Source organism: Pangasianodon hypophthalmus, chromosome 4, assembly GCF_027358585.1.
Source record: "Pangasianodon hypophthalmus isolate fPanHyp1 chromosome 4, fPanHyp1.pri, whole genome shotgun sequence".
Lineage (NCBI taxonomy): Eukaryota > Metazoa > Chordata > Actinopteri > Siluriformes > Pangasiidae > Pangasianodon > Pangasianodon hypophthalmus.
This window is the reverse complement of record NC_069713.1, coordinates 3,576,515-3,592,858: the sequence shown is the minus strand read 5'-3', so window position 1 is coordinate 3,592,858 and position 16,344 is coordinate 3,576,515. Positions and strand designations below refer to the sequence as shown.

General features: G+C 42.6%; 2 protein-coding genes across 2 annotated transcripts; both read right to left on the bottom strand.

Annotated features, from left to right (window-relative positions):
• Nucleotides 1-359: 359 nt before the first annotated feature.
• LOC128318120 (E3 ubiquitin-protein ligase TRIM39-like) lies at nucleotides 360-9,472 on the bottom strand. Its single transcript, XM_053233335.1, has 7 exons — nucleotides 9,286-9,472; nucleotides 2,311-2,894; nucleotides 2,112-2,207; nucleotides 1,768-2,001; nucleotides 1,525-1,672; nucleotides 1,212-1,238; nucleotides 360-1,110 (listed from the first exon to the last, which is right to left on the bottom strand). Exons 2-7 carry the CDS (start codon nucleotides 2,890-2,892, stop codon nucleotides 566-568), a joined length of 1,632 nt encoding a protein of 543 aa, XP_053089310.1. The 5' UTR covers nucleotides 2,893-2,894; nucleotides 9,286-9,472; the 3' UTR covers nucleotides 360-565.
• Nucleotides 9,473-9,724: 252 nt separating this feature from the next.
• LOC113523989 (nuclear factor 7, brain-like) lies at nucleotides 9,725-15,547 on the bottom strand. The gene is made up of 7 exons (XM_034303804.2): nucleotides 15,426-15,547; nucleotides 12,361-12,950; nucleotides 12,162-12,257; nucleotides 11,818-12,051; nucleotides 11,584-11,722; nucleotides 11,355-11,381; nucleotides 9,725-11,253 (listed from the first exon to the last, which is right to left on the bottom strand). The coding sequence occupies exons 2-7, from the start codon at nucleotides 12,946-12,948 to the stop codon at nucleotides 10,709-10,711; spliced, it is 1,629 nt and encodes a 542-aa protein (XP_034159695.2). The 5' UTR covers nucleotides 12,949-12,950; nucleotides 15,426-15,547; the 3' UTR covers nucleotides 9,725-10,708.
• Nucleotides 15,548-16,344: the final 797 nt, after the last annotated feature.

Genomic DNA, 16,344 nt, shown 5'->3' with positions numbered 1-16,344 from the left:
CAGCATTTTCAGTTGTGATTAGAAATGGTAGAAGCTGAAATGTATTTAAGTTTGATGGACATGTTAAGTGTAAGGCCTAGCACTAGCTTCATTTTTGCTGCTTAGAAAAGCAAGCTAACTGTACTAGTGATGTACGCTCATCAGTTTTATTTTTCTTCATTATGTCTCTATACACGTGTAATGAGAGGTCGTATTTGACAGGATAAGATAAAACCACAGCTGACATATCCATGCACATGTACACAGAAAGTGAATGGGCTCCTGTTGATTTGTCTTTCCTAGTGTGAACGTACACAGTGGCATGGGGGACGAGAATGTAAATCACACAGAGTCGGATGGAAAAAAAGATGAAATTTAATTATCATGCAGCTGAATCAAGAACATTAAAACATGACAGCGACAGTAAAACATTTTACAACTCTACAATTCAATTCTACTGATACAGATCTTTTTATTTGAATGTGAAAATGCATTTAAATGATCAAAATCATGAATGACATATCAACAGGGTTTAAATCTTTATTAAGAAAGTATAAGATTAGTTTTTAAGATTAGAAAATTAGGATTAGATTTGACTAACAGGACAGATGATCAGTGGTGCTGAGTTTTTACCTCCATCATTAGTGCAGGGGCTGAAGACTGGATAAAGTTTCTCAGTGAAAGACAGACCAGTGAAAGAGTAAATATGAGATTTGGCATCAACATCATAGAAGGAGATCAGACCCTCCTCACAATCTACAAACACTCCCACCTTCTGAGGAGCCTGTTTCAAGGAGAGGGCGACAGAGGGTGAGTCCAGAGCCTTATATTCAGTCTTATTCCTCAGCCACACACACCAGTATCCATTCTCAGGACTGGCTGTAATCTTCCCTTTCCTGTTAATGGACTCTTGGACCACTCCTAAATCCCACTTAGTCTTTCCTCTGACCTGCACCTCATAGTAAAATCTCCCTGAAGAGAATTCCTCCTTCCCCAGCACACAGGCACAATAACGAAACCTCTCTGGATTATCAGAGAGCTTCTGTTTTTTGTCTCCACATGTAACTTCTTTCATATCATCAGACAGGATGAGTTGAGGATGAGCTGTATCAGGATCCAGAGTCACATTCACTGAGAGACAGAAACACAGCGTACATCAGATTTATCACTGCACAGTGTGTAACAGTGAAGAAATATATATACAGTCATGTGATCAATAAGAGCTCACAGACCTGCATATTGTTGAATTCTCTTCAGTTCTGTTTGGAAAATAATATTGGACAATGTTACTGTCTGTTCAAAATTATATTGCCTTTCTTAAATGATTGATTATTACACGTTATACTACAGCACTGTTGGATTCTGATTGGTCAGAAGGTGTTGATTAATTTTCTGTAACAACAGCTGAAGATGAAAGAAAGAAAGAAAGAAAGAAAGAAAGAATATGTTAATTATCAGGATATCTCTACACTTCTAAAATAATGTTTTCTTCTTACAACAAATTCTCTCTGACCATAAAGTTCTTACAGATGAGTGAATACTTACTAATCTCTGGTAGCTTCTCCATTTCCTCACTGAGAGTTTGCTGAAGCTGAGACAGATTTCTCCTCAGAGTCTCCACACTCAGATGAGAGGTAATTGTGACGTCAGTCCAGTCCTGGGTGTGTGGAGGGCTGCACAGTGACGGGGAAATCTACAGTACAGCAGGAGAGAGGAGAAATCCCTCAGCATGGGGACTGCTGTCCTGTCATGTGCTGCATTGCTATTGAGAAACAGAGGGACTCTGACCTGTAGGAGGTGGAGATGATCCTCAGTGTATGAGAGCTGCTCCAGCTCAGTGTTTCTCCTCTTTAGCTCAGTGATTTCCTGCTCCAGCTCTTTAATCAACTCTTCAGCCTGCCTCTCTGCTGCGTTCTGCTTCTCCTCCATCACCTTAAGCAGCTCAGCCTGGCTTCTCTCAATGCAGCGCATCAGAGCACTGAAGATCTCCACAACGTCTAGTTTCTCCTTCTCTGTGTTTTTCTAACAGGAGACAAATCAAGCTGAATCACTTTATTTCATATTAATAGATCCTGATTCTGCTAATGTGTTTTTATAAAAAAGCTATTTTGTAGGTGAGTTAAGAGACTCACTTTATTGAGTTCTACAGAGTGTTTGAGTTCCTCAATCTTCTTCAGTCGCTCCTGGATCATCTGCTGAACTTCTGCTCGTGTCTTTCCCAACTCAGTCTGAGAAAAATATATATCATGTATTCACTCATAAGACAGAGGTCATATTTCTGAGGCTAAAGGATTTGCAAACATTATCCTTCATTAATTTTCAGTCACTCACCTTCTTCTCTTCAGCCGCCTCCTCTATAGGAACGGTGCTGTGAGTTTTGTGGTCTCCCTCAGTACAGAACTGACACACACACGTCTGGTCATCTCTACAGAACAGCTCCAGGGGTCTCTCATGTTTCTGGCAGATGTAGTCCTCCAGGTTCTCCACAGGCTCCATCAGTTTGTGCTTCTTTAATGAAGAAACTCTCTCATGAGGTTCCAGGTGAGTCTTGCAGTAAGAGGTCATACAGATCAGGCAGGACTTCAGAGCTGCAAGTTTCTTTTCACAGCAGATATCACAGAGCACTAGAGATTGGCTGAGTTTTTCTGCAGCGCTGCTGGATTTCTCCTGAACTGACTTCTTAAATGAAGCAGCAAGTGCAGAGATGAATGTATTCACACGTAGATCAGGACGTTTAGGGAATTCCGTCTTACACATTGGACACTGGCAGTGTGAACTGCTGTCCCAGAACTCTCTGAGACAGATCATACAGAAGTTGTGTCCACATGGAGTAGAGACTGGATCAGTGAACACCTCCAGACAGATGGAGCACTGGAGCTGATCTTCACACAGGACACTGCTGGAGGAAGCCATGACTGACACAGGAGACATGATGAGAGTGGATTTAGATCACAGAAACCTTTACACATTGCAATCCTTACACACTGTATGCATATTTAATTATCCAAGAAAGGAATGAAACACTCAGTGTTGTTCTGTTATAGGAAAATAATCAGGGATGTTGCATGTGATAAAAAGCAGAGTTCCCCTTCGGGAACTCGAGCTGCGTCAAGCAACGCTTTGGGAATGCCTCTGCGTAATCCGTCCAACGGAATCGCGTGACGTCACCTGCGGGATGACGTAGCGACCCTTAAGTATATAAGCGCATGCGGTGGAGCCAACGCCAGCTTCTGTTGTTCAGTAAGCGCTCTATGTGTGTTCGTCTGATTTATTGCTGTCTTTATATATATATATATATATATATATATATATATATATATATATATATATATATATAAGGCGAAAAGAAGCCTTGACAAGCAGTCATTTAGACTGTGTGTTTCTCCCTGCCCACATTTCATTATGGGTGGGGATACTCACAGTCTGTGTGTGGCTTGTTTGGGAGCGGAGCATGCTCGTTCAGCTCTTGAGCGAGCTGATTGCCTGCATTGCGTCTGTCTTTCGCTGCGTACGCTCTGCTCCCGGAGGGCGGTCTTTGAGGAGGGTGCTCTCTCTACAGTGCCTCGCGGTTCGGGTCCCACTTCTGCCGAGGCAGAGCGACGGCTCAGATCGTGGGGTTCCCAGATGGATTTGGCAGAGGGAATGGAGACGGGCAGAGCCCTTTCTTCTTCCTAACCTGCCAGATCCAGTGCTCACTCTCAGGGAACGGAAGCACGTTTTGAAACGGTTTCTTCCCCCCCCCCCCGGGAGAGGGCTCTATGCTCCTCTTGTCTTCCTCTGAGGAGGGAGGTGAGGGGAGCGCCGCTGAGGACTAGTCTGTGGGTTTGCCACCACAGTCTGTCCAGTTTGAGGAGATATTGGAGGTGGTGACTCGAGCTGTCGCTAAGCTAAATATTGACTGGCCTCCTGAAAAGCAGGAGGCACGTCCACGCAGCAAGTTAGATGAGCGTTTTCTGCAATCTAAGTCACTGCCTCCACGCCGGGGCCTACCCTTCTTTCCCGATTTGCACACCGAGGTGTCCAGATCGTGGAACAATCCGTACTCAGCCCGCTTCTTCAGTCCCCATGTTCTCACTACTCTAATGTGGTGGGACTGGAGGAGCGCGGTTAAGGGGCGATTCCCCGGGTTGAGGAGACGCTTGCGAGCTGTCTCTCTCCCGGTGGTGCATCGTCCCTTAAGGCCCCGGTACTGCCCTCCAAGCCGCTTCGGACCTCCTCGGCTTTGGTGGGCAAAGCGTACAAGGCGGTGGGTCAGGCTGGTGCTTGCCTACACACCATGGCGGTGTTGCAGGCATACCAGGCTGACCTGCTTAAAGAGTTGGACGAGGGAGAAGAGATTAATTACGGTGACATTTCTGAACTGCGTCGTGCCGCAGTCTCTCCGGGCCACTAAAGAGACCGCCAGGGCAGAGGTTTTCTCCCTCGCCGCTCTTACGGGGCTACTCGGTGGGAGCAGCCCCAGCCATGTACCAGCTCCTCACACCGTGAGGTCCAGAAAAGAGGGTCACCACTTGCGCTCCCCCAGAAAAGTAGGAGCCAGGGTGGCGCTCCAGGTCGAGGCCCAGGGAGATGACAGATCTGAGGACTGTCATCCTCAATAAGAGGGCCTCGACAAGGAAGTCCTGTCTTTTCAGGACGTCTGAGGGCAGGCCCCTCTGGGGAAGGGAGGTGTACACCTCATCGTACGGTGCCCGTCTCCCCTCAGTGCCCTCGCGAGATTGTTTTGTCATCCCTGCCACCCCCAGTGCTTCAGGGCACAGCGGTCTCCAGCGAGCGCTTCTCCCAGTTCCCACCCGGAACCGTAGCGGTTCTGGGGGGCTTGCTACCTCCAACAAGGTCTCTAGAACAGCTAAATCGGCTATTTCTGCCGGTCCTCCGCTTCAGGGCACCGATCTAGCCGCTCTAAATACGCCAGAGGTCAGTCTCGAGAGACTGATTCCCTTGGTCGACTTTCTGCCAAATGTGTCTCAATGGGTCCTGCATACTGTAGAAAGAGGCTACAAGATCCAGTTTGGGTCTCGTCCTCCTCTATTCAACGGGATTTTTCCCACTCTGGTGGCCCCCGAGCAGGCTCTGGTCATGGAACAAGAAGTGCATACTCTCTTGAGGAAGGAGGCCATCGAGGTGGTCCCTCCTCTCGACAGAGAGTCCGAGTTCAACAGCCGGTATTTCATAGTTCCGAAGAAAGATGGAGGGTTGCGTCCTACTTTAGATCTGCGTCTGCTGAACCGCTCAGTTATGAGACTCAAGTTCAAAATGCTCACGCTCAAACAAGTCGTGTCTCAAATCAGGTCCGAGGACTGGTTTGTCACGATAGATCTGAAAGACGCGTACTTCCACATTTCCATTCTTCCTCAGTGCAGGAGGTACCTTAGGTTTACTTTTGGGGGCGAAGCTTACCAATATAGGGTTCTTCCCTTTGGTCTTGCACTCTCTCCCCGCACTTTCACCAAGTGTGTAGATGCTGCTCTGGCTCCATTGCGACTCCAGGACATCCGCATACTCAATTACATCGACGATTGGTTGATTTTAGCTCAATCAGAGCTGATGGCGGTTCGACATCGAGATGTCGTTCTCGCCCATATGAAAGAATTGGGGTTAAGACTAAACGCAAAGAAAAGTGCGCTTTCTCCAGTGCAGAGGACCACTTATCTAGGTGTGGTGTGGGACTCGACCACGATGCAGGCACGTCTGTCTCCTGCTCAGTTCAACTCGATCCTCATGGCGGCCAAGAGAGTGAGAGAAGGCCAGTCACTCACTGCTATACAGTATCAGAGACTGTTGGGTCTGATGGTAGCTGCGTCCAACGTGATACCTTTTGGCCTGCTGTACATGAGACCCTTGCAGTGGTGGCTCAGGACCAAAGGGTTTCCCCGAGGGGCAACCAGTTTCACATTATCAAGGTCACGCGGTGAGGCTTATGGGCCTTAGACGTGTGGAAGAAACATGTAACATGGTTCCTGTTACAAGGCCCCGTGTTGGGGCTCCTTGTCATCGCGTAACGCTAACAACGGATGCCTCCCTCACGGGCTGGGGGACGGTCATGAGTGGCCGCTCTGCCCAAGGTCTGTGGGAAGGGCCCCATCTCAAGTGGCACATAAATTGGATGGTGGAGCAGATATGGAGGATGTTTTACAGGATGGTGGAGCAGATATGGAGGATGTTTTACAGAGCACAAGTTGATTTGTTTGCAACTCAAGAGACTTTGCACTGTCCACTCTGGTTTTCCCTCACTCACCCAGCTCCTCTTGGACTGGACGCTATGGTACAGACGTGGCCGAGGCTGCGCCTGTATGCTTTCCCCCGATCGCTCTGCTCCCGGGAGTTTTGGAGAGGGTCCGCCGAGACGGAGTACGTCTTCTATTAGTAGCCCCTTACTGGCTGGCCCGGCCATGGTTTGCGGACCTGGTAGCCCTTCTCGAAGACTCTCCTTGGGAGATTCCCATCAGACGGGATGTCCTCTCTCAGGCAGGGGGAACCCTATTTCACCCTCGTCCGGAGCTATGGAGGCTGTGGCTGTGGCCCCTGAGGGGGCACAGTTCATAGCCTCGGGTCTCTCGACCGAGGTTGTGGAGACCATACTCTAATCCAGAGCTCCCTCCACGAGGAAATCGTATGCTGCTAAGTGGCATCTGTTCACGTCGTGGTGTGAGGACCGTCAGTTAGACCCAGTTAACTGCCCGGTTGGTTCAGTGCTGGAATTTCTGCAAGAGCGGTTTGCCACGGGGTTATCCCCATCCACTTTACAAGTTCATGTGGCTGCTATTGCTGCATATCATGCTCCACTGGGTGGGCAATCTCTGGGGAGAAACCCGTTAGTGATGCATTTCCTCCGTGGTACCAGGAGGCTGAGGCCCCCAGTACGACCTAGAGTGCCTTCTTGGGGTTTGGCCATGGTTTTCCTTTCTAGACCTCCCTTTGAACCTTTGGAGGAGGTGTCTTTGAGATTTCTTACAGTCAAGACTGTATTTCTATTAGCCATCTCTTCCCTGAAGAGAGTCAGCGACCTTCAGGCTCTTTCTGTGGCCCCCTCTTTTCTAGAGTTTGCCCCTGGTATGGCCAGAACCTTTTTTTACCCCAGACCGGAGTATGTTCCTAAGTGCCCTATGTTGTTCCACGGCCAGTCGTGCTTCAGGCGAGCACTGGACACATACGTCCACAGAGCTGCCCTGTGGAGGAAGTCGGACCAGCTGTTTGTCTGCTATGGTCCTTATAAGAAGGGTCTTCCTGCAAACAAGCAGACCCTCAGCAGTTGGATAGTGGATGCTATTACTACCTCTTACGAGTCCTCTGATCTCCCCTCTCCGTTGGGGGTCAAGGCTCATTCTACGCGAAGTATGGTGGCCTCCAAGGCCTTCTCCTCTGGTGTTTCTCTCCAGGATATTTGCAATGCTGCGGGATGGTCTACCCCTCTGACTTTTGTCAGGTTTTATAGCCTTGACCTCGATGCCGCTCCCGGCTCCTCAGTTCTCTCGACCTAGTTGTGCCCTTCCACACTAGGCAGGGATTTGTCAGTCTGGTGGTGTTAGATAGTCGTTCCCAAAGCGTTGCTTGACGCAGCTCGAGTTCCCGAAGGGGAATGTCCCTAGGTTAGGTCCCATGGTTCCCCGAGGGAACGAGACGCTGCGTCCCGGTGCCATTCTTCCTGCATCCCTGCAAGCGCTTCCTTCACTCTCCTGAAGCTGGCGCCGGCTCCGCCGCATGCGTTTTTATACTTCCGGGTCGCAACATCATCCCGTCGGTGATGTCACGCGATTCCGTTGGACGAATTACACGTGATTCAGAGCGTGGTCATGCAGAGGCGTTCAAAAGCGTTGCTTGATGCAGCATCTCCTTCCCTCGGGGAACCATGGTTACAGACGTAACCTAGGGACGTTACTATTACCAGCCCATAGTTGATTATTTTCCTATAAGAGCATGTTCCAAAGTGCTTTATTCCTCTTATACCATGACACTTTGTCAATGATTACAAATTTTATTTATTAAAATAATAAACATTTTTACTCTTTGTAGTTACACTTAATGGTGTGTAAAAATGAAAAACATTGTTACAGTAGTAACTATTCTTCATAAATACTATTTACTTTTGTTTAGAATTATAATTGCTAATTGTAAAAACAGGAAGTAGTCTTAATTGAGGTTAAATATAATTTAACCTGCTATGTTCTGTTTTTTTTTTAACATTTCCTCAGTTTAATTTATGCTAAATTCTGTTCTTTAAGGTAAATGCTTTCTCTGTGTGACAAAACACATGGGAACCACTTGAACTGAGACAAACCCAGTGCACTTTGAGAAGTTAGTAAATGACAAAACAAACAGTAGTTACTGATAGAAACAGGAAGTAGTCTGAAATATATATTAAAACACTTTATATGATCTTTTCACATTGTACATTTGCATTTTCGGTATTTGTCTGACGCTGTTATTAGACCTCTTTTCCATAGTGTACACAATCACACCAAACTTATTCAGAAATGTGGATCTGTATATTATTAAACGTCCTGTTTTTAACATCTACCTGATCTGAATATCCTGTCTAATAATGTATAATAATGTATAATAATGTGTAACATATTAGGCACTGAGGGTTAATATACAGTATATAAAGTAAGGTTTTCAGTGACATTTGGTTACTTATAGACTTTAACTATAAACAGTTTAATATTAGTGTGTCTGACTCAAGTACATTTTATCTCTATATCTATCTATCTATCTATCTATCTATCTATATATATATATATATATATATATATATATATATATATATATATATATATATATGTATGTATGTATAAATATATATATCAACATAAATTTGGGTCTTCACCACACTTTGTTACTTTTAGTGTAAAAATCAATAATGTCCTTCAGCACACTTCAAAATGTGACACTTATTTTTATTAATAATACAAACGCATTATTGTCCCATATTGTATTAATGTCCTTAAGCACTAGGTTTGTTATGAATGATCTAAATTAGGAATGAAAAACAACAGGACTTCCCTGAACTCCTAGTTAACAGATCTTGAATAGTTGTTTAAACCACTTTCTGGAATAATCTCCAGTAACACAGCAAAACTTCCACATGTTTAATGTGAGCTAAAATCCTGTTGTTTAAGATGAAAGCCCTTTGTGTTTCAGCCTGAACAGAAACTGAAGCCTGAACTGTAAAGTAATAGAAATCAAGTGAAAAACAACTATACAAACAGGAAGTAGTCTCATCTGTAGCACTACTTATCAATTTCTATTTCTCTTTTCCTCCAATTTCCCTCTTTTTCCTCTTGTTCTTGTTCTCTTAGTGTTCACCTGCAGTGGGGTTAATCCCTCGAAGAAAGAGAGAGAAGCTTCAAACTGGAGATTGTGTCCTGCAGAAAGGATCTGGTTTTGGTCAGGAAACACCTTTGAGCTTGAGTTTCATTACACCTGAGTGACGTCATAAGAGACACGCCTACTGTTTGGCTTATTCCCATGTCATAATTACAACATTTAGCCACTAGATGGTGAAAATTCACCCAGTGAACTACAGAGTTTTATACTGTCTCCATCTCTCTAATAAAATCTGCACTGTGTACATTTCCAGTAAGGATTTTTTTACTAAAGATATTAATTTTGTTATAGGAGCGTGCTGGAGAAATGAAGAAAAACACATTTAATTTACTTTAAAACATTTATTCGTAATTTTTTTTTTCTGTCAGGGTAAAAATAAACATCAGTTCTTGACACATATATGTTTTTATGAGAACAATTTATGTAAAAAAAAAAAATCTCTGCAGTTTATGATATCAGTGAGCGAGAGTGAAAGAAACCTGTGTGGACGCGAGCTCCGCCCACTAGTCCCTTATTTACATATCATGTTACATGTTACATCACTCTCCAATTCATCCTCTTATCAATCTAATTTTAGTGAAAAACACCATTTATGCAGGTTTTGTGGTAGTGAGGCAATAAAAGGAACACATTTAGCAGACTACAGTTATCTAAGATTCATTTGAGTGAAGCTGAGATAGAAATGAGTCTGAAGTAGCTGTAAATAAGAAAAACCTGAACTAAAATACATCAACGGAAACCCACGCTGGTGGTTATGTTCGTTATGAGAGTATAGTGTGTTATGTTCACGCTAGTGGGCGTGTAGCGACAACTCCTGATGTGATGTGTCTTGTGGTGGTGCACTGTGCAGCATTTTCAGTTGTGATTAGAAATGGTAGAAGCTGAAATGTATTTAATTTTGATGGACATGTTAAGTGTAAGGCCTAGCACTAGCTTCATTTTTGCTGCTTAGAAAAGCAAGCTAACTGTACTAGTGATGTACGCTCATCAGTTTTATTTTTCTTCATTATGTCTCTATACACGTGTAATGAGAGGTCGTATTTGACAGGATAAGATAAAACCACAGCTGACATATCCATGCACATGTACACAGAAAGTGAATGGGCTCCTGTTGATTTGTCTTTCCTAGTGTGAACATACACAGTGGCATGGGGTACGGGAATGTAAATCACACAGAGTCGGATGGAAAAAACGCTGAAATTTAACTATAATCAAGAACATTAAAACATGACAGCGACAGTAAAACATTTTACAATTCTACAATTCAATTCTACTGATACAGATCTTTTTATTTGAATGTGAAAATGCATTTAAATGATCAAAATCATGAATGACATATCAACAGAGTTTAAATCTTTATTAAGAAAGTATAAGATTAGTTTTTAAGATTAAAAAATTAGGATTAGATTTGACTAACAGGACAGATGATCAGTGGTGCTGAGTTTTTACCTCCATCATTAGTGCAGGGGCCAAAGAATGGATAAAGTTTCTCAGTGAAAGACAGACCAGTGAAAGAGTAAATATGAGATTTGGCATCAACATCATAGAAGGAGATCAGACCCTCCTCATAATCTACAAACACTCCCACCTTCTGAGGAGCTTGTTTCAAGGAGAGGGAGACAGAGGGAGAGTCCAGAGCCTTATATTCAGTCTTATTCCTCAGACACACACACCAGTATCCATTCTTAGGACTGGCTGTAATCTTCCCTTTCCTGTTAATGGACTCTTGGGCCACTCCTAAATCCCACTTAATCTTCCCTCTGACCTGCATCTCAAAGTAAAATCTCCCTGAAGAGAATCCCTCCTTCCCCAGCACACAAGCACAGTAATCAAACCTCTCAGGATTATCAGGGAGATTCTGTTTTTCGTCTCCACATGTAACTTCTTTCATATCATCAGAAAGGATGAGTCCAGGATGAGCTGAATCAGGATCTAGAGTCACATCCACTGAGAGACAGAAACACAGCGTACATCAGATTTATCACTGCACAGTGTGTAACAGTGAAGAAATATATATTAAGTCATGTGATCAATAAGAGCTCACAGACCTGCATATTGTTGAATTGTCCTGAGTTCTGGTCAGGGAAGAAGATTCAACAAGTTTATTTATTGTTAGATTGCTATCTTGCATAATAAAATGCCCAAATGATATAAAATACAACAAAATAGTAATACTAAATTAGAAAAATCTCTCAGGATTGTTTTAATGAATTTTGGAAATGACATTAAAAAGGGTTTTCAGACAAAACAAGGTCAAACTGATTGGGAAACACTTACCAAGCTTCTCCATTTCCTCACTGAGAGTTTGCTGAAGCTGAGACAGATTTCTCCTCAGAGTCTCCACACTCAGATGAGAGGTAATTGTGACGTCAGTCCAGTCCTGGGTGTGTGGAGGGCTGCACAGTGACGGGGAAATCTACAGTACAGCAAAAGAGAGGAGAAATCCCTCAGCATGGGGACTGCTGTCCTGTCATGTGCTGCATTGCTATTGAGAAACAGAGGGACTCTGACCTGTAGGAGGTGGAGATGATCCTCAGTGTGTGAGAGTTGCTCCAGCTCAGTGTTTCTCCTCTTTAGCTCAGTGATTTCCTGCTTCAGCTCTTTAATCAACTCTTCAGCCTGCCTCTCTGCTGCTTTCTGCTTCTCCTCCATCACCTTAAGCAGCTCAGCCTGGCTTCTCTCAATGCAGCGCATCAGAGCACTGAAGATCTCCACAACGTCTAGTTTCTCCTTCTCTGTGTTTTTCTAACAGGAGACAAATCAAGCTGAATCATTTTATTTCATATAATTAGATCCTGATTCTGCTAATGTGTTTTTATAAAAAAGCTATTTTGTAGGTGAGTTAAGAGACTCACTTTATTGATCTCTACAGAGTGTTTGAGTTCCTCAATCTTCTTCAGTCGCTCCTGGATCATCTGCTGAACTTCTGCTCGTGTCTTTCCCAACTCAGTCTGAGAAAAATATACATCATGTATTCATTCATAAGACAGAGGTCATATTTCTGAGGCTAAAGGATTTGCAAACATTATCCTTCATTAATATTCAGTCACTCACCTTCTTCTCTTCAGCCGCCTCCTCTATAGGAACGGTGCTGTGAGTTTTGTGGTCTCCCTCAGTACAGAACTGACACACACACGTCTGGTCATCTCTACAGAACAGCTCCAGGGGTCTCTCATGTTTCTGGCAGATGTAGTCCTCCAGGTTCTCCACAGGCTCCATCAGTTTGTGCTTCATGAGTTTAGGTGTAGTTTTATGGAGCATCAGATGAGTGTTACAGAAAGAAACTCCACAGTGCAGACAGGACTTTAGAGCCTCCATCTTCTCCTCAGTGCAGGAGTCACACAGAACCTTCTTAGGCTTAGAGGGAAGCGGATCTGCAGCGCTGCTGGATTTCTCCTGAACTGACTTCTTAAATGGAGCAGCAAGTGCAGAGATGAACGTATTCACACATAACTCAGGTCTTTTGGGGAATTCCGTCTTACACATTGGACACTGGCAGTGTGAACTGCTGTCCCAGAACTCTCTGAGACAGATCATACAGAAGTTGTGTCCACATGGAGTAGAGACTGGATCAGTGAACACCTCCAGACAGATGGAGCACTGGAGCTGATCTTCACACAGGACACTGCTGGAGGAAGCCATGACTGATACAGGAGACATGATGAGAGTGGATTTAGACCACAGAAACCTTTACATATTGATCATGGACATGGAATTGAATTGAATGTAATCCATAACACCAGTAATGATCACAAATCACTCTCCTGAATGATCCACTTCTCCACTGCACTCGGTGTGACATTTTCTGCAACATGTTCTTTAGTGTAAATGCATTTTCATTTCAATATCTTTCTTGCTAAACAACCAGAACTTTAATTACTGATTAATATCACACACTGTATTGAATGTCCTTAAGCACTATGTACATTTTTAATGATCCAAGCAGGAAACAGTACAGTCAGTTCATGCTGTTATTGGAAATAATCAATGATGGGCTGGTGTGATAAAGCGGAGTACTGTACCATCTCGATGTTGATTATTTTTCAATAACAGCAAGTTCCAACGTATTGTAATCCACTAAACCCACAGCACATTTTATGTTGCATTAAATATTACATGTAATGCCAGGAACAGATGCTACAGCTATTACTCACATTGTTAGCTAAAACTTTATGCTGTTGTTATCTTGAACTATTACTACTAAATGTTCCAACAGTACATTTCCACATTTTCTCCGTTTAATTTATGCTAAAATCTGTTCTTTAAGGTAAATACTTTCTCTGTGTGACTAAACACATAGGAACCACTTGAACTGTGACAAACCCAGAGCACTTTGAGAAGTTAGTAAATGACAAAACAAATAATAGTTACTGATAGAAACTGATATTAAAACACTTCATATTATCTTCTTACATTGTACACTGTACACTCCGGTATTTTTCTGACGCTGTTATTCACTTACAGAAGTACTTTATTGTCTACTTTAACCCTCCTTTTGTGTTCCGGTCAAATCTGACCAATTTACAAGTTTCCTCTCTAAAAAAGTGCAGTAAATTTCATCTGTTTGTCATGAGGTTCCATGACTTTGTTCACACATGGCATTTGAACACATAAAATAAATTTGAAATATTTTTATAAAAATTTGTGTGATTTATGGAACTTGTATACACCCATGATGTTCCCGGTCAAAAATGACCGCTCATTGGAAATGAATGAGTAAGACTACAATTAGTGTATAAAACAGAGTTCAAGCACATTTCTACACTCTTACCACACCTCAACATACACACACACACACCACTGTTGATGAGTGTCTAGTCGGTTTTAGGGGACGGTGCCCATTCAAGCAATATATGCCAAATCAAACCATCTAAGTATGGTATAAAGATATGGGCAGCATGTGATGCGAAGACAAGTTATGCCTGGAACATGCAAGTGTACACAGGCAAACCGGCTGATGGTATTCCTGAGAAAAATCAGGGGAAGAGGGTGGTCCTAGAAATGACAGCAGGGCTACAAGGACACAACATTACCTGTGATAATTTTTTCACCAGCTATGCCCTGGGTCAGGAGCTGCTCCAAAAAAAACTGACCATGGTCGGAACAATAAGAAAAAACAAAAAACAAAACAAGCTTGAGTTGCCTCCCACTTTTCTGACAAGATCAATCCAGGCTGGAAGGAGGGCAAAAACTACAAGAGGAGACTGTTCCTTGAAGAAGTTGGAAAAAGCATGGTGGAGCCCCTCATTCAAGTGTGCCGACACCTTCCACGAACGCCATCCTCTGCTGCATGGGTGAGAGACATGCAAGCAACAGCAGCAACATCCATGCCAAGCAAAGAAGGAGGAGGCAAAAGAAAGAGGTGCCAACTGTGTGCACCAAGAGATAAAAAAAAAACAAGCTTTGTGTGCCACAGATGTGGTGTATATATTTGCAAAGAACATGCAGTGACCTCAGTATATTGCCCAACATGCTCATGAGAGGACAAAACTGAGGAACATTGGGATGACACTATGGCACTGTCTTTTCAGAGCTACATGAGAAAATTGTAAATGTGTTCATACAGTGCATGGTTCAAGCATTACTTTTGTAATATAGTTAAGTTTTCCCTGTGTTCATTTGGGCTTTTGTTTTCAATAAATAAATCATACCGGGCAGTTTTGACCAGGAACACAAAAGTTGTTATTTTGTGCCACAGTTTAGAAAATATAACTGGTTTCAAAAAAGTGATTTTGGTAAACATTTCAGTGAAGTACTCTGTGATAAATGGTACAATAGGTAAGTATTTGTTATAGTCAAAATAATATCTATGTAATGTTTTTTCCCTAAAAAAACGAGTGGTATGAGCTCAGGTAAATGAGGACATACACAGCAAATACAGGTTCAAAACTTGTAATGTTCTCCAAGAGCTGAAGTTGATAAAAAGATCTAATACAACATTAGGTGATAATATATGTATTATTGTGGATTTATAATGGAATGAAATGATCCCGGTCAAAAATGACCGGGAACACTATGAGTGTTAGCCGAAACGAACACAACAGGAGGGTTAAACTCATTTTCTCAGTATTTCACTTTTTCTGCTCTCTCCCTGCTTTCCTCGCTCACTTCCAGTTTACCTGCTGTGCTTTTAGTTCCTTGAAGAAAGACTGCAAAAGCTTCAAACTGGAGATTGTGTCCTGCTGAAACCTGACGAATCCAAATTATGAAACACTTTCACACTTTACTTTCATTTCTCCTTAGTGACATCATTAGACCACGCCCCTTACTTGGCGGGATTTACTTATTACACAGTTACATATTTTGGCCACTAGATGGCAGACATTCACCGAATAAACCATCCAGAGAACCATTACACCTCTTTCCCATAGTGTACACAATCACATCAAACTGACTCAGAAATGTGGACATGTATATTATTTAAAGTCCTGTTTTTAACATCTACCTGATCTGAATATCCTGTCTAATAATGTGTATAAATAGTTTATTATTAATATTAAATAATAAAATAATAACACAAAATATATATTTAAAATTCTATGTTATTATAGTATTGTATATTCATTTTAGCTATATAAATACTATATAAATACTGATCCAGCAGATAACAATTCATTTTCATTTTCAAACAGAAGCTGTATTTTTCCTTTAGACTTTATATTCTGTCATGGTGAAAATGCTGGATTTTTCACTGACTTACACATACTGTAGTTTTACCTGAAAAATCCCTTTCCCTGTTCTTAACATCTCGACTCTGGTGTGTTAAATCTGACGAAACCTTCAGCTACTTATATACAATTATAGAATATTAAAATATGGTTATGAAGTCTTCTTGAACAATTCAACCCTTTAATAAATGAACATCAATCATATGATCATCAGATGCTAAATTTAGCTTAAAATAATATTTTTAAAAATGTGTTCATTATTGGATTGAAATGTTCTCATGAAATGCGATTCGTCACAAGTGTTTTCTCATGTTTCATTTAAGCTGTACTGTAGTGCAGTAGAGTCCTGCCCTTGTCCACCCTTTATGTC